The sequence below is a fragment of the Mesocricetus auratus genome, unplaced genomic scaffold (genome assembly GCF_017639785.1).
Source record: "Mesocricetus auratus isolate SY011 unplaced genomic scaffold, BCM_Maur_2.0 Super-Scaffold_100003, whole genome shotgun sequence".
Classification (NCBI taxonomy): Eukaryota; Metazoa; Chordata; class Mammalia; order Rodentia; family Cricetidae; genus Mesocricetus; species Mesocricetus auratus.
The window spans coordinates 20,817,484-20,845,427 of record NW_024429188.1 but is presented as its reverse complement, the minus strand read 5'-3'; the positions used below and the strand labels follow the sequence as shown (position 1 = coordinate 20,845,427).

Sequence of the window (27,944 nt, the reverse complement as noted above, 5' to 3'; positions counted from 1 at the left end):
AAATTGTCTCCATGTCAGCTCTCAACCCTTGCACTGTTTGAATTTTTTCTTGTAATTTTTGCTTCGTGTTTTCCTCCCTTTCTTGCATTTGTTGGATTTTTGGGTTGTTTTTTTTTTCTTCCATTTCTTTAAGGGATTTTCTCATATCCTCTTTGAGGGCCTCTATCATTTTCATGAAGCTGTTTTTAAGGTCATTTCCTTCTGCTTCATCTGCACTGGGGTGTTCAGGTCTTGCTGGTATAGAATCTCTAGACTCTGGTGGTGTTATATTTGTTTTTTCAGTTGCTTAGCGTGTTCTTATATTGCCTCTTTCCCATCACTTCTTCCAGTGGGTGTAGAAAGAGCCTCTTCCTCGCCTGGTGGGTAGGCAACCAGGGTTCCCTTTCAGTGGGTACAAGCAAATCCAATACTCTCTGGACTCTGCTCTCTTCTCTCTGCTCTCTTTCCTCTGTCCTGAGTGTGGGCAGGAGTGGACCCGCTGTCTCTCCTGGTTGTTTGGTCGTCCCTCAGGGGCATGTTTACCTGGCTGTGGTCCCCAGGCCAGGAGGTCCGATCTGAGAAAGGACATGCATGAGGAAATCGGGTCCAAGATGGGGACCCAGAGCTCACCTCTGCCCTCTGCCCTGAGTGTGGGTGGAAGTCAGAAGTGGTCTTTCTTATTGGGCATGACTTGAGCATATATGATACTTCAAAGCCCACTTCCACAGTGACATACTTCCTCCAGCAAGATCACACCTACTCCAATAGGGCCACCCCTCTTAATAGTGCCACCTCCTTTGGGGCCATTTTCTTTGAAACTATCACAGTCAATATTTTTTGTGTTATTCCTGGTGATGTTAACTTGGATCAACTAGTCAAAGTGATGTTTGTTCACTTTTAGTTGGGCTATTTGTCTTTTTATTATGGGTTATTTATGTACTCTCCATACATACCCAGATGCAATTTGCTAAGACCCTCTCCTCCCATTCTTTGGTTGTCTTTTCATGTCACTAATAGTATCATTTACAACACAAACATTTTTAATTATTAGGTTTATCCACTTTTCTCTTCATTTGATTTTTTTGTTTATAGTTAAGGTTTTGGGGGCTGGAGATGGCTCAGCATTTAAGAGTACTTGCAGATGCTGGGCAGTTGTGTCACATGACTTTAATACCAGGTCTTGGGAGGCAGAGAAAGGGGGATCCCTGTAAATTCAAGTCCAGAGTGAGTAACAGGACAAAGTGAGTTCCAGGGCAGGCTCCAAAGCTATACAGAGAACCACAGCAAGCAGCTCACAGTCACTTCTAACTCCAGATCCGGGGATCCATTGTCCTCTTCTGGCCTCCATGATCACTGCACATACATGGTATATGTACTGATTAGGAGGCACACAAACACACATAAATAAAATACTAAATTTAAATAAAAAATGCTTTGCCTGATTTGAGGTACTCTATGGTTCTTATTTTTCCTTCTATAAATTTAATAGGCTTGGCTTTCATATCTAGGTCTCTGGTTCATTTTAATTCATTTTACTTATCATTGTTGGGAGTGGATGCTAACATGGAGGTGAGAGGAAAACTTGCTAGAATAGGTTTCTCCTACCATATGGATCCCAGTGATTAAACTTAAGTCTTCAGGTCTGGCAGCAAGCGACTTTACCCAATGAGTTATGTCACCATCCCTTTAATTAATTTTTAACATACTATAAGATAGGAATATAATTGAACTTTTCGTAAAGTACTTGATTGTCCTAATACCATTTGTTGAAAAGAATATTCTTTTCTCCATCAAATAGTTTTGGCATTCTTAGAAAATGAGTTGGCCCTCTAAATTTATAGAACTTACTTCTGTACTTCTATTCCATTGGTATACATATCTATCTTAATGTGATATAGCCTAGTACCATTGATCATCTTATTCTTTCTTTTTTTAGTGATTTATTCTTTTTTTTTTGGTTTTTTGAGACGGGGTTTCTCTGTATTGCTTTGGAGCCTGTCCTAGAACTCACTTTGTAGATCAGGCTAGCTTCAAACTCACAGAGATCCACCTGCCTCTGCCTCCTGAGTGCTGAGATTAAAGGCATGTGCCACCAATGCCCAGCAGATGTATTTATTTTTATTTTATGTGAATTGGTGTTTTGCCTTATTGCATGTCTGTATGAGGTTATCAGATCCCCTGGAACTGGAGTTCCAGACAGTTATGAGCTGCTGTGTGGGTGCAGGGAATTGAAACCAGGTCCCCTGGAAGAGCAGTCGGTGCTCTCAATCACTGAGCCATCTCTCCAAACCCTGATCATCTTGTTTTATCCCTTCCCTGTCCTCTGCTGTCCTCTGCCTTTGGTAATCACTTCTCTATTCTGACCTGAAATCAGTCTGTCAAAGAGATATCTGTACTCTCATGTTTATCTCAGTGCTTAATATCCAAAAAATAGAAACTAGTCTAAGTGTCCATCAGCTGCTATATGAATAAAGAAATGTGATACCTATACACAAAATAACACTAGTCTTTGGATGGAACCTACAAAAAAATAAGTCTTCAGTTTACTAGAAGAGTAACTGTTCTTGTTGTGTTTTCCATATATGCTGCATTTAAGAGAGGTACTTTGGCATCAGTAACCAAATAGTTAATAGAGATACTTCATGGAGAGGACTTAAGCATCAAGTATGTTTTGAACTAGATTAGGGAATCACTAAAGTACCATGTCAAATCAAGAGTAGAATGATTGTTCCATAACTTGTAGAAGTTTATTTTATGTTTAAGTACAATGTGATACAATAAGGTTAAGTTAAACATAAGGGAAAAGATTGATCCTGATGGGTGGTATTCTGTGGCATTTGCTGTTCTAGATTTTGCTCTTTGGTCAAAGAGATGCTAAACAATGGAGTGGGCAGTACAGTGGAGTTGGAGGGAGAGGTGGATGGAGATACCTTAGAGGTAAGTCACAGAAGACCCAGAACTAGGAAAAACATCATTTAATATACCTTTGGTGCTTAGAGAAAAGTGTCCCAATTTTCATATGAATCCTCTATTAGTTAAATATACCTTTGAACTAGCCAGACATCATTGTCCATAGGTGTCAGAAATTAAGTTTAAAGTGTCTCTGTAGAAGAATCTTACAATCATGGGATCCTGTGAGTCAGAATATTTTTAGAAAATGGCCATGGGTTACATTAAAGTTTTCCTTTATGCATAACTATGAAAAGTATATTTTCCTAAGTTAATAGTATTTATGAAACTCCAAGAGAAAAATACTTGACAAGCTGTAAACAGATGTTTTTCTAAATGGACTTTAAGTATATCTACTTGCATATGGTATATTTAAGTATATCAAAGTTTAAAGCACTTTAATGGAAGTGACATTATCATGTTTGGACAGCACAGTGGTCTACAACACTTATTTGTGTTTTAATCTTGTAGTCATTCAGATTTACCACTAATTTAGATTCTCCCAGTAATAATTTTTTGAGATTTTATTATATTTTTGAAGTTAGACTGAAATTAATTCCTTAAGTTTTCTTCAAAAAGTATCAAAGGGTTAATTTTAGTAATTGGGTCAGGTACAAGAATTACTGGCTTACAATTAAAATGTTATAGAAGTAACAGTTGTGGGAAAGAGTGAAATAAGTCTGTCAGACAGTGGAGACCCTGACATCTTAATTGTGTATTAATTGTCATGAGCATTTTAGAGGCATATAGGAAGGAACATACACATTATTCAGTGGGTAAGTAGAAATAGTGGGAACATGCCAAACCCCAGAAATATTCTTTGCTTTCTCTTTGTTTTATGTAAGACTTGCTTAGATTACTGTCACCTTTGTTTTAATCATTACCAAGAATAAATTTTAATGCAGCTGCAAGCAGTGACTTACTATTGTTACATTTTCAATTCACTATGTAATATGCATGCTATGTGTGGAGGTCACAGGATAACTCTGGAGCACCAGTAACCACTGAGCCATCTTACTGGCCTTGTTATTTCTTTTTAAGACAGGTTTTTCTCTGTAGTCCAAACTAACCCTGAGATCTCATGAACTTCCTGTCTTAGCCTCCTGAATGCTGGAATTATAGGCATGTACTACCACATCCAGCAAGGCCACACCAGGTTTTAATAAAATGGGTGAAAGGGACTAGCAATCCTAATTATAAAATGTGTGTGCAACATGTGCTAGGTCCATGACTGAATGGGGCACCTCCCAACATGTGTATATGATATTAAGATGTTAACTTTTACTGACTTTTCTTTCTTGAGCTACTGAAAGGGTTGTTTCCTGACAAGTTGATAAGTGGTCATGCAGGAAGATATTGATTTGTGGTACTTAACATGCTTAGAAAGTTTTAAATTGCAGCATTAAAATGCTAAACAATCTCTAGAAGGTAAGCCAGGTAATTTACAGGTAAGTCTGACTTTTTTTTTACTTTCCTGAATTACATTTCATTAAGTCATTCTATAAATTACATGAACAGATGAGAATAATTGTTAAATGAAAAGTGTATAGCCTAAGAACCATGTTTTGCTTGGCACTCAAATAATGCTAAATTTATAGTTTTGAAAAACTTGTTAGATTTTGGGCTTCTCTTTGATAAGTTGTGTTTTGTATTTTTTTTGTCCTGTTGTTTTGCCTTGTTTAGTATGAGTATGACCATGATGCGAATGGGGAAAGAATCGTCTTGGGGAAAGGCTCTTATGGGATCGTATATGCTGGCCGAGATCTCAGTAATCAAGTACGGATAGCCATCAAGGAAATTCCAGAGAGAGATATCAGGCAAGTTGGGACTGCCTTCAGTATTCTGAATTTTCTTTTCTTTCTTTTTTCTTTTTTGCATTCTGCATTTTCTGTGTTAACAATCTGTATCCTAAGCCTACCACTGATGGTGTAAGGATTTAATCTGTGTCAACAGAATGGTTTGGATACCTTATGTTGTCAGAGCTTGTAATGCTCTTATTATAAGAATGATATGCTTTTGTTCTCTTGTAGTATTAATACATTGAGAAAAATAAAAATACTTAGAAGTTTGTGAATTAAAGGTCATATTTCAAAAGAAAACTGTATTTCTACCCACAGCTATATCTGAAATTTTACATTTTATGCATTTTATGTAACTGAGAAATTTCTTTCTCTTTGTTTTTCAGTGCTGGGGATAGAACCCAGGTCCTCGAGCATGCTAGGCAAGCACTCTACCACTGAGCTACATCTCCAGCCTTGACTGAGTGCTTTTAAATTTACACTGTAACAATTGAAAATGGCTATGATTTGTCTGGATGTGTCATTACAGAACTTAAATGCAGTTGGAAAATCAGAGTTTCACAATACAACTTTTGTTAATAACTGTGGTCTTTAACCTTACCCATAGATTTGGGACTGTTTTTCTACCATCAGTAATTTTATTATTACCACCAGAAATTTTATTATTACATTTGTTTTTTTAATTTTCATACGATGGATTTTGATCATATTCTCTCCCCTCCCCCAAGTCGTCCCAGATCCTCCCCACTTCCCTACCCACCCAACTCCTGTTCTTAGTTCACTTCATTTTATATTTAAACCTCATCTAAATCTAAACAAAAGCACAGCATTGCTTACTGTTGAGTGATTCTATAGAATATAATCATGACCGCAACAGAAATAGTCATGGGCCACAGACACATACACCTTAGTTGACAGTGTTTTCTCCAGCTTTGGGTACTAGTAGATATGTGCATACATCTCTCCATTTAGGTGATCACTGTCTGTGTTACACAGAATTTCTAGCAACTATATGACCATCCATTCACTAATTTGTTCATTTTCAGTGGGATAATATAGTATATGAAGACTTGAAACAAACTAATCTGACTTCTTATTACCAGTATGGAAACCAAGCTTGAAGGAGATTAAGGGACTCCCAAAAGAGCATAACAGAAACAAGATGAGCATTCCAGTCTCTTGGGTCCCTCATCCAGTATTCTCCCTTATTCATGTGATACATAAGCTGTTGAAGTTGCATAGATTTGGGATTACTCCTGGCATGTAGAGTAAATCAGTTTAGGACAGAATTTTTCTAGACCACCACTTTCCATGGGAAGAAGAGGATTGTTGAAAGAGGTGAAACTTTGTTGGAGTATCTGTGCCCAAGCAATAGTCAGGTAGAAATAGTAGCTGTTAATTGAGTGTTTACTACGTAACAGTCCCTCCATCAATGCCTGAGAAACCTGAGTCACTCTAGTCCCCTGGAAGCCCTACGTGGCTGTGTTGTTACAGATTGAATATTCCTTGTCTGAAATTCTTACGACAAGTAGCAAGAAGTGTTTCTGATAAGAGCTTTTCCAGATTTTAGAATGCTTGTGTGTATGTAGTAAGGTACCTGCAGAGTATATGACCCAAATCTAAACAGAACATTCCTTTGTGCTCCTTGTACACATAGCCTGAAGGTAATTTTAGTTAATACTTCATTGTGTCTGCATTTTGACAATAAGTTAGCACACAATGTTGGGTGTGACATTTTCTACTGGTGTCATGTTGATTACTGAAAATGCTTTTGATCATATAGCTTTTTGGATTAGGGATATTCAGCCTGTATCCCATGTTTTACAGGTAGAAAGGTGAATATTCTCATGGAAGCTGAGGAAGAGATCCAAGAAGGGATGGTTAGCAGCAGGGTGGATACTGTTAAAGGACTACTAGGGCCTAGAACCCTGGGATTTGGCAGGTGATGCAGGCTTTATTTTCTTCTGCAACAGATACTCTCAGCCTCTTCATGAAGAAATAGCCCTACACAAATATCTCAAGCATCGCAACATTGTCCAGTACCTGGGCTCTGTTTCAGAGAATGGCTACATTAAGATATTTATGGAGCAGGTGCCTGGAGGTAAGTTAGTTACTCTGTCTTAATCTCACATTCTGAAAATCACTTGTGAGAATATAATATGGATATCACTGACTGTCTCCACCATTTAACAAATGACAGACCTTTTGTAGATTGGAAAACATTGGTTTCTCAGAGGAATTCTATACAACTTTGCAAAGGTCACATAAATAGTTTATTTTGGGCTTATTTATTCAGCCTAAAATACTCACCCACTATCTACTGGGTGCTAACATTGGAGACAAAATGTTGAAGAGAACAAAATCTCTGGCCTTCACCTCTGCTCTTCTCAGTCTACGAGTCTAGAGGTGGTTTGGGAAAGGAACACTGGAACTTTTTTATAATTGTATACATGCATAGAATAATATTATTATTTATCCTACATTATCCTCTGTTGTCTGTTTTTCACTCCTGCTGACCATTTTTCTTCCCAACTAGTTCTTCTCTTTCTTTCATATATTTTTTGTGACTTACTGGGTTTAATTAGGGTTGCTTATATGAGCATGTTTAGGGTTTGTATTTTTGTTACTAGAGCATGGGTAACATGTCAGTGTCTACTTCACTAAAGAAAACGACTTCCACAACTATTAACTGCTAATAGTCTCACTGGCCTTCCCCTATTCATGATAGAATATTGAATGGCCCAATCTTATGCAGCTCATATTCAAGGTTACTTAAGTTTCTGCGTGTTTATAATTGCAATGGACATGTCATATCCAAATGACATTGTTTCTTAGCATTCCTACCTATTTTCTGGCTCTTAAATTCTTTCTATTACCTCTTCTGTAATTTTCTCTGGTCCTTGGAGAAGAGTGATAGATAGGTCTCATTTAGGACTCAGCACTCAGCAATTATTTACTCTCAGTACTTTAACCAGTTATGAGCCTGCATTAACTACTACCTACTACCAAAAGACTTCTCTGACCAAGCCTGAGAGCATTACTCATCTTTGGGTATAAACACAAATATTTATAAGGTAATTTGATATGTCTATTAGCTAAGCAACAGTAATAGATTCTCCTCTAGGGCCTATGATTTACCCAGTCATAGGCTTTTGGTCAGATTTACAGTATCAGGCATATATTTCCTCTTGGGGAATAGAACTAAAATCCAACAGAAAATTATTGGTTGCCTCCCCATAACCAATATGCCACTATTGCCTCAGTAATAGTGACTAGCCTGGTCAGTATTAGAGTACGTAGGGTTTAACCAGTGTGTACACCATTGATTATCTTTCTTCTCTACCAACCTATATAACACTTTATAGTACTATGAAAAGTAGCTAGCAGAGAGGTATTCCCTGGCCAGTTCCAGCTTGATTTCTTTTTTTTTTCTCTTTTTTTTTTTTTGAGACAGGGTTTCTCTGTATTGCTTTGGAGCCTGTCCTGGAACTCGCTCTGTAGACCAGGCTGACTTCAAACTCACAGGGATCCACCTGCCTCTGCCTCCTGTGTAATGGGTTTAAAGGTGTGCACAATCAACACCCAGCCCAGCTTGATTTCTTTATATCCTATAAACAAAGTATGTTGTGTATTCAGCAGTAGTCTTAATAACTATTTCTGGTGGGCAACCGAGAGCAATGGCATTAGCCTATTTTTTTTTTCAAAATCTCTGGGGCCTTGCTGGAAAGCAAGTCTTAGAGAGGTATATCATACCTTCTTTGGAATTTTCATTTAAAAACCTATGTCTTGGACTGCAGAGATGCTTAGTATTTGAGAGTACTTGCTGCTCCCAGCACCCACATAGTGGCTCACAACTGTCTATAACTCCAGTTTCAAAAAATCCAAAACCCTCTTCTGACATCCGCAAGCTCCTGCATGCACATACACATAAAATAAAAATTAATTTTGAAATATTTATGGATTCTGGGAGCAGCATTGCCCACCCATGCAGGATACCTCCCTTCAGATATTTTTTAATTATATTTTTAATTAGTTTACAAAATAATGGGTATCTTAAAGCTTTTTAAAAATACATCCTTAGTTTTGATAAACCCTCCCACCATCTCTGCCTTTCCTCCATCTCCCTATGCTCACCCCCTTTAAATGTTTTTATGCCTGGTATCACTAATACACACTTTTATATCACGTTGGGCACAGTTACTTTTAAAGAAATATTGCAAAATAACAAATGGATAATAAAATCAGATACCAGTGCTTTATGTAGGAAATCCCTACATGTAGGCAATAGAGTATTAGAAGTAATTTTTTGATGGTGGCGCACGCCTTTTATCCCAGCACTTAGGAAGCAGAGGCAGGCGGATCCTGGTGAGTTTGAGGCCAGCCTGGTCTACAGAGCGAGTTCCAGGACAGCCAGAGCTACACGGAGAAACCCTGTCTTGAAAAACCAAAAAAAAAAGTAATTTTTGGATCTTTAACCAAAAAGTTTGAATGGGTCTAACCATTAAGATTTAATTTTTTGGTTAAATAAATAAACTGTAAAAATTAGAGTAATAATCACTATAATACTTGAAGTAAATATCACTGGGATATTAAATAGCCCTATCTCAGCTAATTAATCATTGAGTAGGTAAAATGAGATGATACATGTAACAGCTTCTGGAAAGGTACCTGGCAGTGAGCAAGAGCTGGATAAATGAGTGAGCATTGAAATGATAATAAATCTCATAACACTTAATTGAATAGTGATCGTCAGCATCTAAATACTGTAGGTTAAAAATACCACTTGAGTTTACTTCCTTGTCTCCTTACAAATGAATCTTTGTCATCCTGTTGGTTTTTGTTTTGCTTTTGGTTTGGTTCCTTTTGTGTTTGTTTGGTTTGGTTTGGTTTTGCTGTACCACTTTCTAGGAAGCCTTTCTGCTCTCTTGCGATCCAAATGGGGACCAATGAAGGAACCCACTATCAAGTTTTATACCAAACAGATCCTGGAAGGCCTGAAGTATCTCCATGAAAACCAGATAGTTCACAGGGACATAAAGGTATGGGCTTTTCTAAGCCATCAAAGTGGTGTTTTTCTAAGCCTTCACTATGGTATGGTGGAATAGTTTGCTCACAGAGGGAGATGGCTTAGCAGGATAACCCCACCCTATCCTATGTCAGGTCCAGCCTTTGTAGAGGGAGTTTATCAAGGTCCCACACTATAGGGTGATGGTTTGCTTAAATCTGCCTTTACACACTCAATGCTGTTCTTTTTCCAAAGGGTGATAATGTTCTGGTGAACACCTATAGTGGAGTGGTAAAAATCTCTGATTTTGGAACATCTAAACGCCTTGCAGGAATTAACCCCTGCACTGAGACCTTTGCAGGTAAGCAGAGAAGAGCTGACTGTGTGGTGCCATCTTGGATCTAAGCTTTCTTCTGGATTTATGGTCATCTACGAACTACTTATTGGTCATCTTTAATTTTTCTAAGTTTCTTTAAGTTTTTTTTCATAAAATATAGTTTGATCATATACTTTCCTTTCCCCAACTAATCCAAGATCCTTCTTACCCACCCAACTTCATGCTCTCGCTCTCTCTCGCTCTCTCTCTCTCTCTCTCTCTCTGTCTCTCTCTCTCTGTGTGTGTGTGTGTGTGTGTATTACAAAATGAAAATCAAAACAATCTTGAAAAAACAGACAAAAAATACTAAAACAAAAGTGTGTGAAAACATGGAGTCTGTTTCATGTTGGCCAGTTACTCCTGGGTATAGGCCCTGCCTGCCCTAGACTGTAGTTGATATACCAAACGATGAAGATTTTCCCTTTCCCAGTAGGTATCAATTACAAATAGCTTCTTGGTTAGGGGTAGGCCTTTGTTTATACTTCTTCTCAGTGTTGGGACTTTTGTCTGTTTTGAACCTGTGTGGGTCTTGGGTATACTGTCACCATCTCTGTGAGTTCATATATGTATCAATCCTGTTGTATCTGGAATATGTTGCTGGAGTCACCTACCACTTCTGACTCTTACAGTCTTTCTGCCTCCTCTTATGCATAGATTCCTGAGCCTTAATGGGAGGGGCTTGATAAAGACATTCCATTTAGGGCTGAGTGTTCCAAAGTATCTAACTTTCTGCACATTGTTCATTTGTGGGTCTTTGTGTTAATTCCCACCTACTACAAGAAGAATCTTCACTGATGATGGTTGAGTAAAACATTGATCTTCAGATATAGTATTATGTCATTGGGAATCATTTTATTATTGTGTTCCTTTAGCAGAATATTAGTAGTAGGTTTTCACCTAGGCCCATGACCCATCTATTTTCTCATGTTCTTGACAGTGTCAAGTACGGGTTCCATTTCACTAAGTGGATCTTAAATCCAACTGAAAAGTACATTGGTTACTCCCATAACATTTGTGCTACTATTGTACCAGTTTATCTTGCAGGGCAGGTCACTGTCCTAGGTGGCAGTGTATATAGCTAGGTAATATTGATAATTGCTTTTCTCCTCTGCTAATGTGCAAAGTACTTTCTAGCATCATGAATACTAATCGGTAGGGGTAAAACTTTAAGTTGGGGTGTTAAAGAGATGACTCAGTGGTTAAGAGTACTGGCTGCTCTTCCAGAGGACCCCAGTTCAATTCTCAGGACCCACATGACAGCTCGCAACTGTCTGTAATCACAGTTACAGATGATCCAACACCCTCACATAGCTACACCAATGTACATTAAATAAATTAATTTAAAAATCTTCTAGTTGGCACCAGGTTGATATCTCCATGTTTGATGATGTAAGCATGTTGTATGTTCAGCAATAGGACATTCCATCAGATTATGGAGAGTAACCATATCAGAGGTGTTTTGGGGGTTCTATGGGCCCCCTTTAGCCAATGACTCAATAAGAGGCAACCCATTCCTAGCAATGGAGGTTTTACTTGGTAGCATATGGATGTCTAGTTGGCATATTATCTCCCCCATTATATGTTGACTCCTTTTAACTTCCTTATATGGATAGATTTTAGGAAGCTTCTACAGTAGCAAATTTCCATATGACTTTTCAAAGACTTTTAGTGTTAATTGTCCATCTCCATACTCCCTCTCCTCCCATCTCCCTCCTTATTTAATCATCCTTACTTTAGTTTCCCCTTTATCTCTTTATAACACTATACTCTTATTTCCCCTTCTTTGGAAGGTCCTCTCTTCCCTCCTGGTCCCTAACTCAGGGACCTAACCTCTGTGGTTTTCATATTCAACTGTATCTAAAACCTAAAAGCTAACATCCAGATATAAGAGAAAACATACAATATTTGTCCTTGGGGGCCTATGTTTCCTCACTTCGGATGATTGTTTCAAGCTTCATCCATTTTGATTCTTAATACAGATCAAGTATTTCCCTTTACTTTAAAATGCTTTAACTTTGTTATAGTGATATACTTGGGCAGCTATCTGTTATTCCAATATTGCCCTACTTTCTTCTTGACCTCTTAAAAGGTGGGTAGACAAAGAACTCTGCTGAGATTTCTTAAGGGTTCTCGATCACTAAAATGGAAGTCTGTCTTCACAGTTGGTAGCATACCAGTCAAAATCATGGGTAATTTTGTATAAATTATTAGGACATTTTATTGGCCTATCATAAAAATAACTCTTTACCATAGTGGATTCTAATACTTTGCATTTTGAAATGATTATGTTTCCAAGGGAGACTAATTTTCCTGGGGAAACGGTATTTATGTGATTTTGAAGAACTGCATTTTCTTGTCCATGTTTTGGTGATATAACATTGTAAACATTGACGGGGACTGGATTCAAAGGTGATATAAATTACCAGCTGGTTTTCCATTTACCAGGCCAGTAGGTATAAGGCCTCTCACAAGCTACCTGTGGCTTTTTGGAATTCCTGTTTAAAAGCAACTGTAGGTAAAATTTTCATCCTTGAAAAGAAGTGCTGATTTTTAATAAGGTTATGGTTCCCTAAGGAGGAACACGATGATCACAAAGAATATGTCTGATAGAACTGTGAAACAGCTCTCATAACCTTATAGTTCTGGAATAAGGTATAGATGGCAGATGGCAGGTAATTGTTCTGTCCTTGAAATGGCCAAAGTTGTAGAATGGACCAGTTTGGCCTTATTTGTGGTAAATAATGTCCCAGTTTTAAAGGACTTTTCTTCAATAAGAGAATTGTATATTAGTTCCTGGGCACTCACAGTGGAGACATGCTCCCCCATCAAATGGAATGTTAATCTATCAAAAAATGACTTTTTAGTTATAAGGCCAGAGGAGGTACATGTGCCTTAAAATAGGACAAGACTATACCAGCACTCCATTAACATTTCCCACATAAAGAATATGTTAAATTTTCACTTAGGTTTTTCTGGTATAAATATGCCCCATTTATATATGAATATGTATATAATACTGTCCTCCCTTTATCTTATTTTACAACTGTAATTGAAAATAAAAAAATAATTTATATCTTCCTCTTTGGAAGTCACCAATTAGTCTGGCTGTACGTAGTAAGAGGGACTCTGATACGACAGGGAATCGTTTCAAAATCATAAAACCCCAACAATTTATTTCATAATTGGCATCCCTGAGGAGGAAAAAATCACATGGAAAACACATGTATAATTCATTATTGCATATCACATTTCCCCAGTAATTGGCTTAAGGAGGCATGAATTTTGCACTGTAAAATAATGCAGGGGTACTTAGGGGATAAGAAAGGATTTCATTTTGGTAAAGAAATTCTCCTGCATGTCATTACTCTTTACACAACAGAAGAGTTCTGTAAAGAAGTCTCATCTGGCTGGTACAGAACTCTCGCTATGTTGGATAATGGTGGACCTTTTCCTCATAGATGCTCTGAAATTGTCTCAACTTTGTTAGGAGAAACAGTAATCTCAGGCAGTTGCGTGCCCTGAATCCCTTCTTTCCTATGTTCCTATGAAGGGTCTTTGTCTTGGGTATGATAAACTAATTATGCTAACAAAAAATGTGTAACAGTGTTGGAGCTGGAACCAGACCTTTGTACATGTCATGCTAGTGCTCTATTACTAAACCACACAAAGGCATTTTGTCCTTGTTGTGGTAGGTTTAATACCTCATGGAGATAAAACTTATGTGTTGTTAAAGCACCTATTTGAAATGCATGATTTATGATCTGGCAAATTTACCACATCCTGCAGCCATTGCCCCAATTGCATTTTTGAACATTTCTGTTTCCCCTGCAATATCTCTGTGCCCCTTTGTAGTCACTCCTGGTTTCATCCCAGACAATCATTGTATTCACTTGCTATTTGTATGTATTCGCATGTTTGGGATATTCCTGCACCTGTAATATGGTAATACACATTCTCAAAATATTGACTTTCCTCAATTAGTGATATGTTTTCAAGGCTCATCTATAATATGGCATGTACCAGGCCTTCATTCCTTTCCATCTGAATAGTCTCCCAAAGTACGCATGATATAGATACTTCTGTGATCACTCACACAGGAACCTTTGTGTGGATGTATGTTTATATCCCTCTTACACACATACATAAGATTAGAGCCACAGCAGGAACTCTGTTTGATCTATAAACATCTTCCAATCAAGAATGAACAATCCCAGTTTCTGACTCAACCACTTGCTACCTATGTCTCCTTAGACATTATAAATTACTATTTATCTATCTTCCGTCCGTCCGTCCGTCCGTCTGTCCGTCCGTCCGTCCGTCCATCCATCCATCCATCGATCTATCACTCAGATTTGTATTGAGTAAAATGGTCTTGTGGAACATAAATGTCTATTCTCCCCAGATAGATAGTCTATGGTAGACCAAAGTATGGATACACCAAAGTTCACTTCGGTGAACCAATGAGTTTCGTTGGAGTTACTTACAGGAATATGGATGAGATGTTACTTAGAGGAGCAGAAATGACTCAAAGATAGTGGTATCACCAAAGCCTACTCCAGCATGGGTGACAGCTGGCAAAAACTGGGATCCTGGAGTATACTGCACAGCCTGTAGGTAGCCTAAAAAGTCTCTATGGTCTCATACAGAGTAAATTCTATGCTTAGCTTGAGATTAATTATGGTTTTTTTTAGTTTATTTGAGACATGGTTTCTCTGTATTGCTTTGGAGACTGTCCTGGGACTCGATCTGTAGACCAGGCTGGCCTCGAACTCACAGAGATCTGCCTGTGTCTGCCTCCCGAGTGCTGGGATTAAAGGCGTGCACCACCAACACCCGGCCTTAATTATGGTTTTAATTATGAAAATTTTATACTAAGGTAGACAGTTACTTGATCAGGGTCAGTTAGCCATCACTGTTTGGTTTAGTACTATTTTTGAGTTCTACATAATATAAATTAATTTTTATGTTACTTTTACAAATTACTTTTGAGATTATAATACCACCATTCCCCCTTCCTTTAACTCCTTCCAAATTTCCCCATATTCTCCTCTCCTTGTTCTACTTCAAATTTAGTTTCTTTCTTCACTAATTGTTGTTACATGCATATATGTATATATGTATATATATTCCTAAATATAACCCATTGAGTCATATAATGCCACTTGTATGTATGTTTTCCTCTTTTAAAAGCAGCTTTGTACATAAAGAATGAAAGTATATCTTTTCAGGAAAAATAGATACAACTAGAGATCATCATAGAAGTAAAATAAGTCAGATTGAGACACAAGTGTATGTCTTCTTACATTTGTGGCTCCTTATCCTATATAGATTCAGAAATCACATCTGAACATAACACAACAGTAGGAGACCGGCTGCTGTCTGGAGGAATGAATAGAAATATGGAAAGGAGAGAGAAGAGGGGTGTGAATATGTTTGAAGTATATGAAATAATTATATGAATATGTCTTTATGAAACCAGTCACTATGTACAATGAATATATATCAAACACACACACACACTTACACACCTACCTTTTAAGTATGTTAGGTATGTTCCAGACAGGAAAATATGAATTGCCCCAATTGTTTCCACAGACTATTTTCTAAGTACTGAAACTGAAAAGGCAGGAAGGAGACTGGGACCTCAGGAGGCTTCATAAGGGTGGGAGTGCACTGATGGTAAGGCAGGATCAGAACTTTGAGGAGAGAATGTACCTAGGGTGGTGGAAGTACCTCTGAGAGGCAAGAAGCTGGCTCTGGGAGTGTAGAGTGACAAAAAACCTGGATATTGGAGGCAACCTGACGGTCCTCATCAAGGCCTACTTTTACAGGAACAACAAACACTCTAGTGCCTTTTAGTTGCAGAATCTAATAGGGAGCTGCAGGCAAGGAGGAATGGGCAGACCAGCCCCAGTATCACACAGCAGAGTGAGCTGAGTGCTTAATAAACAGTACAGTGTTAAATCTTTCTTACTTAATTATAGATTATTGGAGGGAGAATCTCCTGCCAACACCACCCCCTGTGATAGTCACAGCAACAACAGCCTTAGGGGATATTGTAACACCAGAAGTTTCCTTCCTGAGGCACTGGGATTTCCTCACAGTGCAAGTGCCCATGAGATGCACCTTCATCTTACCTAACTTTGCAACTGACTAATCAGTTCCCCCTTCATTTTGACTCTGGAAGCCGAAACATTTATTTGCACCTCACTAATCTGCTTGTTTTCATCAATAATAATATATAACTTCAAGGTGGTTAAAACTAACTTAAATAATTTAAAATTCATTTCTTTTGGGGCTCATTAGCCATGTTTCAACAACATAATAATCCTATGTAGCTGATGGCTACCAGGTCAGACTGTATAGAACACATGCCCATAATTGCAGAACATTCTGTTGGTCACAACTTCTAGAGTCTTTAAAATGTTCATAGGAAGCTGGGTACGGTGGTTCACCCTTAACAGAGGCTTGGAAAGCTAAGGAGGGAAGATCACCATGAGTTTGGCATCAGCCTAGGCTATATAGTGATTTCCAATCTAGTCCAGGCTATGTAGTGAGACATTCGATGAATGATGATGCCAGGCATACTGGTTTCTGCCTATGAACCTAATATTCTAGAGGTTGAGGCAGGAAAATCAAGATTTCCATGTTAACCTGGGCTACATAGTGAGATCCAGACTAACTCTGAGCTACAGAGTCTCTGTTAATGAATTAATATTCTATAGGAAGGGGAAATGGTAACATGACATTGGCCTTTCAAGAAAAGAATACAGTAGCTTCATTGATTAAAAACCCAAGAAACTACTGTTGGTTTTGTGGTCTTGAGACAGACTTTGCTCTGGACGTCAGTATTGTAGTAATGCCTTGGCTAAGGTCATCTAAATCTCTTTGTCAATCCATAGTATCTCCTGATGGCATGTCAACAATTCCACTTTTCTCATGCTATATTTAAGGAAAACCAAAGATTTTATTTACCAAGCCCTTTATTGGCCCCCCCAACCTCCCACTCACCCCATGTCTTCATTATTCCTTTCACATTCCTGTTGCCATAGCCAGTCACCACCTTCCTCTTAGCAACCTCTGGTGACTCCTGACCCACAGGACAAAGTCCAAAGTCAGCCTTCAGAAGGGTTGTTCCCTTGCCACCTGTTTTGGCAAGGGTTGTTCCTTTGCTACATTTGTCACCTTGCCCCAGCTCATCCATCACTTGGCTGTACCCTGAACTCTATACTTGAGCTTTGCTCAGGCACTTCCTTTGCTTTGATGTCCTCCTGTCCTTTTTCTACCTCTTTGATCTTTATAGCAGAAACTTACTTCACTGACAACATCAGCTACTGCCCTTTTGGATCATGTTGGTTGTGCTTTACACAGGATATTCCCCACTAATGACAGATCTGGCAAAGGTAGAACTCATCCAGTATACAAATTTTGGCCAGGAGCTCCCTGGTGGCTCACAGTAGTGGCTTTTGAGATACCTCCTACCTGATTCTTGCCCATCCCTACATTTCTGGAGATTAAACTTGCATTGCAGGATGGTTCTTTTGCCCCTTCCTTTTTATCCTTCATACCCCTTGTCCCCAATAAGTCTCTTGTACATCTACTTTGTCTTGGCATTTGCTTGTCAGAGAACAAAATTAACACATTGATAATTTCCCTGGTTCAGTCAAAGCCTAATCAAGTATTTATTCATCCACATGAGCATCATTGTAGGTACCTCTATTATAGCAGTGCATTTTAGTTGTGAACCTAGCTTTTATAAATGGCTGATCTAGCTCTATAACACTACATTTTACTATCACTGTTCCCACAACCTAAACCATTGTGCCATCTTCTTTACCATGTTAGCTCCTTCTGATCAGCTTATTTCTCCCATTCCAATTTCCTTGTATCGGGCATGCATTAAAACATACATATTGAAGCCAGGCAATGGAGGTGTACACATTTAATCCTAGCACTTGGGAGGCACAGCCAGGCATATCTTTGTGAGTGAGTTCAAGGCCAGCTTAGTCTACAGAGTGAGTTCCAGGACAGCCAGGTCTACAAGGAGAAACCCTGTCTTGAAACACCCCCCAAAAAAGCATGTATATTGTGTTGGGCTCAGTTTGGGGGGTGCTAAATAATCCTCTTTCAATATGAATCATGTTAAAGGGAAGCATATTGCATGTCACTGATCAAAAATGATACAACCAGGCCGGGCATTGGTAGCACAAGCCTCTAATCCCAGCACTTGGTAGCCAGAGGCAAGCAAACCTCTGTGAGTTTGACAAAGCTACACAGAGAAACCCTCAAAAAATGATGCAACCAAATGGTTTACACAAAAGAGAAGTCCTCATCCGTCATTGCTGAAGCAGTTAAATCCACACACTTATATACTTATGCTCCACTTTTAAGTAATATGGTGCCCCTAAGTCTTTGTTCATTTGTTTTTCACGTAGGGACTCTGCAGTACATGGCACCTGAGATTATTGATCAAGGACCTCGAGGTTACGGTGCTCCAGCTGATATATGGTCCTTGGGCTGCACCATCATTGAGATGGCAACCAGCCGGCCTCCATTCCATGAGCTTGGTGAGCCACAAGCAGCCATGTTCAAGGTAAAATATATTTGTTCATTTAGGTGGTTTAGATGGATGTTGGGGCAGAACTCCCCAGATGTGAAACTCATGATTCTATCACTGAAGTTGAGCCTTGGCAGAAGGTTCTCACAGCTTTCCTGTCTTGCATCATGCAATTCCAAGGCCAAGATAAAAAGTCTTCTGATTTTTCAATCCCAATAGAACCCTGAATGTAAGGGCTGCAAAACAGAAACAACTTCCCCTCAGCACATCAGTGACTATAGTTGATCCATTTGGGACCATTGAAGACCATACCTGCAGCTTCCATCACAGGTCTTGGAATCTAGAGCAGCTGGTGCTAAGGAGAGCATGCTGTCTGCTTCCTGGTCTGTTGAACTCTGTGGTGCTCAGGAAGCACAGCTGACAGCTATGAACTGAATTCATCCATAGGGCAAGAGTAACTTTCCAGATCCTCTTCCTGTCTCCTGCTTTTGCTTAACCAATCAGCTGTACAAACTCTTTGGAAATGTATTGACTCTTTTGGGTTGTACATGAAGTCAGTTTTTATTGTCAACAAAAGCATAATCAAAGCACTCTTGGTGATGTCCTTAGGCTGGACATGGTGGGACACTCTTGGAAGCACTTGGGAGATAGAGGCAGAATGATCAGGAGTTCAAGGCCATCCTCAGCTACATACTAAGTTTGATGCCAGCCTGGAACACACGAGGCCCTTCCTTACCCCCAGCCCCAGTCATGCATGTACAAGATGCCAGGTGCTACACACTTTGCCATTTTTATTCTAATAACCAGAGAGGAACTACCTCTTCTCTCTTTGGGTTCAGGCCATGATTCTTTTTTTAATTTTTATGTATTCTGGTGCTGGTAGGCACTGCCAAAATCTCTTCCTCATTGCTCAGGTGAGAGGTGCTACAAATAATGCCTGGTAATTGGGTTCTATCCAGCATCTAATGTTGCAGGATTCCCGCCTGGGTCCCGTCGATGCTTTAGCCCCCAAATAACACAGGAGACACTATATTAATTATAATGCTGTTGGTCATTTGCTATGGTTTCTTAATGGCTAGCTCTGAATTATTAATACATAATTACTAATATATATTTTTGTAAAGACTTATCTTACCAAGGACACAGCCTCATGCATCGTCTCCTCCCACGATCACATGGTGGCCCTCTACCCTTGACTACATTTCCCAGAATCCTCCTCGACTCCTAGTCCCACCTGTCTTGCTACCCTATTGGCCAACAGTGCTTTATTCATTAACCAATAAGAGAGACATATACACAAGACTTCCCCCATCGATCTAATAGTCTCATAACTCTTAGACCATTCATTTGTTCAAGCTATGAGAAGTGGTGTCCTGAGAATGGAGCATGTTACTTGGTCAAGGGCTTTGTGGAGATAAAATCAGAAGGCTTGCAAGTTTTGGAGCTCACAGAGTGAATTCAGCAAGGGAATAAAAACCAGACCCCCCCCCATAGCCGAGGAGTGGGCATTGAGTACGTATATGAAAGACAGAGTGGCTTCTACCTCTGGGTTGCATAGAGGAGTTGGGAAAGGCACAGGAAGGTACTGGGGTTATGATGACAGCTCCTTAAAGGGCTAGAGAGCAGCCTGTAGTGAAAACAGTTATGTAGGAGTTTTCACAAAAGATTCCTATGCCATGATGGGACGTGACATCAGTGGAGCTGACTCTTGCTCCACTATGGTTCACATGGGACCTCCTTTAATGGGCAGTAGATTAGCTGGCAATAAGAGGAACTGGAGCTAGCTTGGTCTTGCAAGCCCTAACAAGAAAGCATTTATCCCTTCCTCAGCCATGTGACCTTAGCCAGTGGAGGGAGGAGGCCATCTTATCTGTAAGATGGACAATTTGCTTATCTGTAAGGTAGAAGCCTCAGGCTGTGCTTGAGCTGGAGGCTAAGAATCCTGGCTGTGAGTACAATAGAGATATGAGAGGAAGTGGTGTCTCTTAGAGTCTTTGTCTGGGAAGTTAGTATATCTTTGAAACCTTTGAATTTTCTCAGCTGGAGGCTTTCCTATCCCAAAACCACTATCCTCTAGAGCAGTATTTTTCAATACAGTTCCTCATGTTGAGGTGACCCCCAAACCATAAAATTATTTCATTGCTACTTCAGAGCTAATTTTGCTACTGTTATGAATTATAATGTAAATATTTCTGGAGATAGACATTTGCCAAAGGGGTCATGACCCACAGATTGAGAATCGATGCTCTAGAGGCTTAAAAGACAGTTTGTTCCTCACAGTTCTGAACTGACTGTTGGTCTTTACTCATGGGTGCATCCAACTGGTGGCCTTGCCGGGGGGCAGGATCATCTGACAGGGTTCTCCTGCGTGACTGAGAGTACAGCAGAAATAGTGACTGAGCCACTCTTTCACATGGTTGTCTATCCTGGCTCCCTTTTCTTACTGGGATGGTCTCCAGACTCCAAGAGCAGACAGGGTCCACCAAGCCTTTCGGGCCTATGTCCTGAAAGCCTCTCACACACTATTGCTTCCCCAACAGTTTCTTGGTAAAAATCGTGAGAAACTAGCTAAGACCTCAGGAAAGGGGAAGTAGACTCCATGTGTACATGGGAGGAGCAGAAACATCATGTAGCAAAGGGCCCTCCACATAAGTATCACCGGACTTTTATCCTCATGACATGGCAGCTTCTGTTGAAAGTGCATGCAGCTGAATTCACCCAAGGCTGATGTTGTTAACCGTCCCTTCAATGCAGGTAGGGATGTTTAAGATTCACCCTGAAATTCCAGAAAGCCTTTCAGCCGAAGCCAGAGCCTTCATCTTATCTTGTTTTGAGCCTGACCCTCACAAACGGGCCACTGCTGCTGACCTACTCCAAGAAGGGTTCTTAAGGCAGGTGAACAAAGGCAAGAAGAGCCGAATTGCTTTCAAGCCTTCAGGTAAGGCCTACCTGAACAGCTAGAGAACATCCTGGGCTTGAGCTCCTCTCGTGCCCAGAGGGGGGAAAAATGGGTGCCTGGAATACCAAGCTTCCCATGCTAGGCCCACTTAGGTGAAAGAACAGCAGGAGTGGTCCCAGAAGTTTGAAGAGTATGCAAACCCAGCCAGTTGTCCATCTACTTTCTGACAGGCACAGGACACCGCATGGATCACCATAATGCCCTTTCTTGTACTGAAAGTACTTCTTTGAGGAATGTAAAGAGGAGGAAGACAGAGGTCCCCTGCCTTGGGTTTTGTCCCTTTCCCACATGTAGAGCCTGGTGCTTCATTTTTGAAGTCTGGCCTGTCAGCCTTTGTTGATAGTAACTTGATTAAAGGGCACATTGGGCAAGTCTGCCTGTGGTCGCTGTCCTGTAGGCCAGAAAATCCTACATGACACTTTCTTGTGCAGTTAAGTCCTGTCGGTGAACTAAGGTTGGCCTTTAAAAAGAAAACAAGTTTTCCTCATTTCACTGGTGGCTATGGCAGTGTGGTTCACCAACTTGCTACAGAGAGCTGTGTTCCAGATGAGGTTCACCCCAAACCTACATTTTCACTAGGATCGTCTCCCTAGGGATTGTTCAGCAAACTAGAGCAGTCCATAATTAGTAAGCCCTTATCTGAACACCTGGCCACTCTCTGACTGTTTCTCCACAGAGGGTGTCCGGAGTGGCACTGGTACCCTGGCCCTGCCCTCATCAGGTGAGCTTCTGGGCAGCAGCAGCAGCGAGCATGGCTCCATCTCCCCAGACTCGGATGCCCAGCCTGATGCATTCTTTGAGAAGACCCAGGTGCCCAAGCATCACCTCAGCCACCTTCTCGGGTACTGACTGTCCCTTGTCCCTCTGCAGGGTGCTGGTTGTTCCTCAGTAGCAGAACACCTGCTGGTTGGCAGGAAGGGCTTTTGCAGGGCAGCAGGGTGGCCAAGGAAACACTTCCTTCAGCCATTGTCCCTTCTCTGGTTGTCCCTATTCTTCTTTCTCCCCCTCCCCACTTCCCTTTTTTTGTCTCCTCTTCCCCTCATTCTCTGTGCCTCCCTGTTCTCCCTATTCCCTTCCACTTCTTTACCCTCCCTTTTGACCCCTCATCTGCTTGTTTCTCTCCCCCAAGGATACCATGGAGGAAGTCAAAGAGGGGAGAGGGGATACTACACCTCTTGCCCACCAGTTAGTCTCCTTCCGCAAGGTCTTCCGGAGTCTCTGCCAGGACAGAATATACTACCCTTCCCAGACACACAGGAATTGTTGAATGTGTTCCTTCCGCAGTGTTCCAGATGAAAGTGCGGCCCTAGAAGACCGTAGCACAGCCTTATCCCCGGAGGAGAGGGATCCTGGTCTTTTTCTACTGCGCAAAGACAGTGAGCGCAGAGCTATCCTATACAGAATCCTTTGGGAGGAACAGAACCAAGTGGCCTCCAACTTACAGGAGTGTGTGGTCCAGGTAGGTAGGTACAGGCTGAGGGAAGGCATCTGATAGCAGGGACAACAGGATGTCCTCTCCTCTGGCACATTCACATAGTTGTAATGATTACTGTACTTAGTTCCAAACATCTTTCCCTTTCCTAACAAAGGAAAACACAAAGAAAAACTCCTCTGAAAGGTATATTTTGAGCTTGGTAGGGTGGTGCTGCCCTCTGATGGAAAACAAGGCAAATGGCAGCTGAAAGCCCTGAAAGGCCTCCAGGGAGCCTCTAGAGCATGCTTCTCAGCCTGTGGGTCGAGACCCCTTTGGAGTCACATATATAACCTGCATATCAGATATTTACATTCCAATTCATAACAGCAAAAATACAGTTATGAAGTAGCAACTAAATAATTTTATGGCTGGGGGGGTCACTACAACTTGAGGAACTGTTTAAAGCTCACAGCATCAGGAAGGTTGAGAACCACCATGCTAGAGTTATACTCAGAAGTTAAGAGAATAGCCAGTGTAGGGGGAATGGTTATGGTAGAAAACCAAGTTTTAACTAGGTTGAGGTAGTAGCAAAGTGATGTCTCACCTATCAGAGAGGATCCCCCAAGACTGACAGTAAAGATATTGAGAGGATTGAGGAAGAAGACCCTTACTCAGGAGCCCCCACAATTCCATTAGCAAATGGAATCTACTTTCTCATGATGCATTTGGAAATTTCTGCCCCCTCTCTGACTCACTCAAATGAAAACGATTTTGTGTATGTATGTATGTTTTTGTCAGAGTTCAGAAGAGTTGCTCCTCTCAGTTGGCCACATCAAACAGATCATTGGAATCCTGAGGGACTTCATCCGCTCCCCAGAGCACAGGGTGATGGCGGCCACAATATCGAAACTAAAGGTGGACCTGGACTTTGACAGCTCTTCCATCAACCAGATTCACCTGATCCTGTTTGGATTCCAGGATGCTGTGAGTGTTCTATCAGGCCCTGGAGAACATGACAGCTAAACCAGTTAATTCACCCTGTTCTGTAGCACCCATTCCTTCTCATTTGTTCACAACCTGAATCCAAAATCTCAGCAGCTCCTTGTAAGCACCTAGTAAATAACACTTTGTAAAGTGAAGCACTTGCATTTGACCAGAGAACATGTATAGACTATGGGGAGAGGCATTCGCCAGCACAGTGGGTTTGATGCCTGCCCAGATGTATGCTCCTCCAATACCAAAGCCGAGTCTGGTTTATCTTGTCACATGCTACCAATAGTTTGTCCTGTCATAGATGCTTAATAAATGCTCCTTGAATAAACAGCCAAGAAGTCCAATGGCATTGATCCCATTGTGATAATTAATTATTTAGAACCCATTGTAACTTAGAGGAAGATTCATTCAGAAAAATGAATCAGCAGAAATCCAGAGCAGCACAGCAACATTTCATCTCAGAAGAAATGAAAACAAATTAGAACCATTAAATCTGTCTCTTAAAAGTTCAATAGAAGAGACATACCGACTTTTGTGATTATTTTTAGGTCAATAGAATTTTGAGAAACCACTTAATTAGGCCTCACTGGATGTTTGCAATGGACAACATCATTCGCAGAGCTGTGCAGGCTGCAGTTGCCATTCTCATCCCAGGTAAATACCCTCTTGCACTCAACATCAGGTTCAGTAACATCCTCAGCATCCAACAGTCTCGTTGCCTTTTCTGTTTCTGTTGTGGCTGTCTACTTCCCCACAGTTAAGTAAATGCTGCCATAGATCTTTCTGGGACTCAGTCTGTGATAACATCTCATGGTGCCCTGTTTACCTACCTTCTGGGCATAATTAAGGTGATCCTGTATAGATTATACTTTTAATCTTAACAGGAAGTCAATGTTTGAAGGCAGGGATCCTCCAGTGCTCATACAGCCTCCTCAGTGTGCTTATCAGATAGTTGATAATTACATGGCTGTTTTTTCTCTTAGAAGAAACATGGCTATAGGTCTTGCTGTATGTGTGTGCATGTCCACTCTGGGGAACAAATTCAGGGTCTTACGTGTTTTGAAGTACATGCTGTACATCTGAGCTATGTGCTCCCAGCCCAATCTTAGGAGACTTCCTTTTTGAAATGTTAGCACAAGCTTAATGGCCAGGTTGCCTTTCCTCTGGTGCTTTGACTGATGAAGGGCAGGCTCTAGAATTGTTGCTACTCTCCCTTCCCCTCTTTACACTGGGCCCATGCTGGCCACTTCTGCCTGCTCTCCCAAATGTTCCTTAGAACAGGTATCAACCAAGCAGAGCATGGGCCTATTTGTAGCCATCCGTGGTTAACTGGCCTTTACAGCCTTCATTGTCCATTTCTTCTTGTGTAAAGTGGGAAAGAACTATATTTACACTGCAGAGTCCAATCGAATCATCTCTGTAGTCAGTAGTCCCCTCATAAGCAGTGAACTGAATTGCCTTGTTGAGTGTTATTCTGTACCTTGGTCTGTGTTTCCACAGAGCTCCAAGCCCACTTTGAACCTGCCTCTGAGACTGAAGGGGTAGACAAGGGCACAGAAGTGGAAGGGGACTATCCCTTAGTAGACCTGCTTGGCCAAGTACACATGACACCCAGAGGTACCAGATCTGGCTCAGTGGCTATCCAGGAGGGCCAGCCACACCAGCAGGACCCAACTTTCCAACTGAGCAAGCTCAGGCAAGAGAATAACAGGTCAGGATCTCGCACACCCTGTATAAGATCATCTGGTCACTGTTAAGAACTTTATCCAGGTGGGAGGGGCAGAGAGAATGTCTATATGAGTAAACTGGGGCAAGGGAACATTTACAGCATCAGCAGTAGAGTAAGGCCTCCTTTCTTTTGATGCCAGGAATCAGGACAGTGCTGCGGTACAGGTCACACACAAATCTGTCATACCAAAAGCAGCAGCACCATCTGAGTTTTGTCTTCACAGTGGAGCCTCTGGCATGGCATGTGGCCCAGCAAGGGACAGCTGTACTCTGCCCCACAGGCAGGGGAAGTGGGACAGTACAGCACTTTGCAGACAGTGGCGTATCCCATAGCCTTCCCAATAACTTGTTAGGATCCTAGACAGGCATTAGTATCTAACCTTGTAAGCGAGTAACATAATTCCCTTTTTAAGGCCTGAAATTTCTTTAAAATGTCTTTGCAGGGGTGTGGAGAGATGGTCAGTGGTTAAGAGCACTGGCTGCTCTTCCAAAGGACTGTAGTTCAATTCCCAGCACCCACATGGCAGCTCCCAGCTGTCTGTAACTCCAGTTCCAGCAAGATCTAGCATCCTCACACAGACGTATATGCAGGAAAAAACATCAATGGACATAAAATAAAAATTAAAAAATCCCTTTAAGAAAGTCTTTGTGGAAAGATTTGTAATCATCCAACTCAGTGTTAACTAATGGACAGCCTGCCTATCCTCATGGTGTGACATAAACAGAAGTGGGAATCATTTCCATTAACCACCAGAGGCTCAGGCTACTTGATGTGCTCAAAGAGGAGCTTCTTGAGACAGATGCAGGCAGGCAGGGTGGAGGCAAAAGGAATTTACATGTTGAGTGCTAGTATGTTCTCCTTGTGGTCTTGCTGGGGTAGAAGTATGCACTTCTCCCACTCCATTTTGCTACCAAATGACCCCCCCAAACTGTTTTTGTCCACTTACTTATATTATGGCTGTGCCCTCTTGGGCAACATCAATAATGAACTCCTGTAATTTAAAGCTTAGTCCTACAGTCCTTTGTTCACCAGTACAGATAAACTAATTAATTAAAAGGGCATGCCATGTGGCTAAAGTAATCTTGTTTATTAGATACATGAGCAAACAAAAAGGACTAGCCATGGCTCTGACTTGCAACCCTGTTCCCTACTGCTATTAATGAGCTAGCAGGGGGGAGATCTAGAAGTCTGAGGATTAACTGTACTAAGCAAGACTTATCTTTCATGTCCCAGGCCCCACCCCTGAGACATAGTAAATTGCTTAAAGAAACTGCTTGGAAAAGAATGTTTACTTCCTAAGCATTTGTTCTAAGGTTTAAATGCACTATGGACAGTCCTAGGTGTTAGAGTACTAAGAGATTGCTAGCAGTATTCCTCTTATGCAACTGCAGTTTGCACTGTCCATCCTTGGTCCCCAGCTGTTCTTGCCCAAATAGTACTCTTGCTACCCATCCTAGAGTCAGCTACTTTATCAGACTTGGTTTGAATAATCAGATGGTTCTTCTGGCCAAGTTCTAAAACAGCAAGTTCACTTTTGGTTCCTGATACATTTTGAAACAAAACTGTCTTAGTCCATAGGAGGCTGCGCTTATAGAATAATAAAAACTTTATTTCTCACATCTCTGCATACTTGAGTCTAAGATCAAGACACTGGTGGCAGATTCAATGTCTGGCGAGGGTGCATAGATAACTGTATGACAAGGAACTAATTTCCCAGGCCTCTTCCTACCATTTTAACATGAATTTCAAGATGGACACAGTCAATGACTATTGCAAAAATATACCCACACTCTAAAAACACGGTTCTCCTATACAGGATGAAAACTAATGAAAAACCTTCAGTAACAAATCCACCTGATTCTCTTTGGGGCCCTACAGTTTGGATTTGGACTGTGCCCTTTTCTTTGTTTTTCCAATACAAGATGTTTAACAGATGTTTGAATTGAATGTGGATATTTAATGAATGATTGGAGGCTTTTGTTTTAAAAAAAACAGACTTTGGGAACACCTAGTTCAAAAAGAGAGAGAGTACCAGAATCTTCTACGGCTAACTCTGGAACAGAAAACTCAAGAATTACATCACCTTCAATTACAATACAAATCCAATGGTGAGTCATTTTCGATTTGCTCTGATGTAGATTAAGAAAGGACAGGGTCCAAAACAATACAGAGAAACCCTGTCTC

At 40.7% G+C, this 27,944-nt stretch overlaps 1 protein-coding gene across 1 annotated transcript in view; it reads left to right on the top strand.

The window, feature by feature from the left end:
• Map3k15 (mitogen-activated protein kinase kinase kinase 15) overlaps nucleotides 1–27,944 on the top strand; it is a 128,805-nt gene that overhangs the window by 99,419 nt on the left and 1,442 nt on the right. Inside the window, exons 14-26 of the mRNA XM_040744122.1 lie at nucleotides 2,829–2,916; nucleotides 4,612–4,745; nucleotides 6,701–6,828; nucleotides 9,636–9,766; nucleotides 9,988–10,093; nucleotides 18,544–18,701; nucleotides 21,420–21,603; nucleotides 22,301–22,466; nucleotides 22,909–23,083; nucleotides 23,837–24,022; nucleotides 24,580–24,685; nucleotides 25,532–25,742; nucleotides 27,756–27,868. Coding sequence (XP_040600056.1) covers nucleotides 2,829–2,916; nucleotides 4,612–4,745; nucleotides 6,701–6,828; nucleotides 9,636–9,766; nucleotides 9,988–10,093; nucleotides 18,544–18,701; nucleotides 21,420–21,603; nucleotides 22,301–22,466; nucleotides 22,909–23,083; nucleotides 23,837–24,022; nucleotides 24,580–24,685; nucleotides 25,532–25,742; nucleotides 27,756–27,868 — 1,886 coding nt within the window. The remainder of the gene's footprint in view (nucleotides 1–2,828; nucleotides 2,917–4,611; nucleotides 4,746–6,700; nucleotides 6,829–9,635; nucleotides 9,767–9,987; nucleotides 10,094–18,543; nucleotides 18,702–21,419; nucleotides 21,604–22,300; nucleotides 22,467–22,908; nucleotides 23,084–23,836; nucleotides 24,023–24,579; nucleotides 24,686–25,531; nucleotides 25,743–27,755; nucleotides 27,869–27,944) is intronic.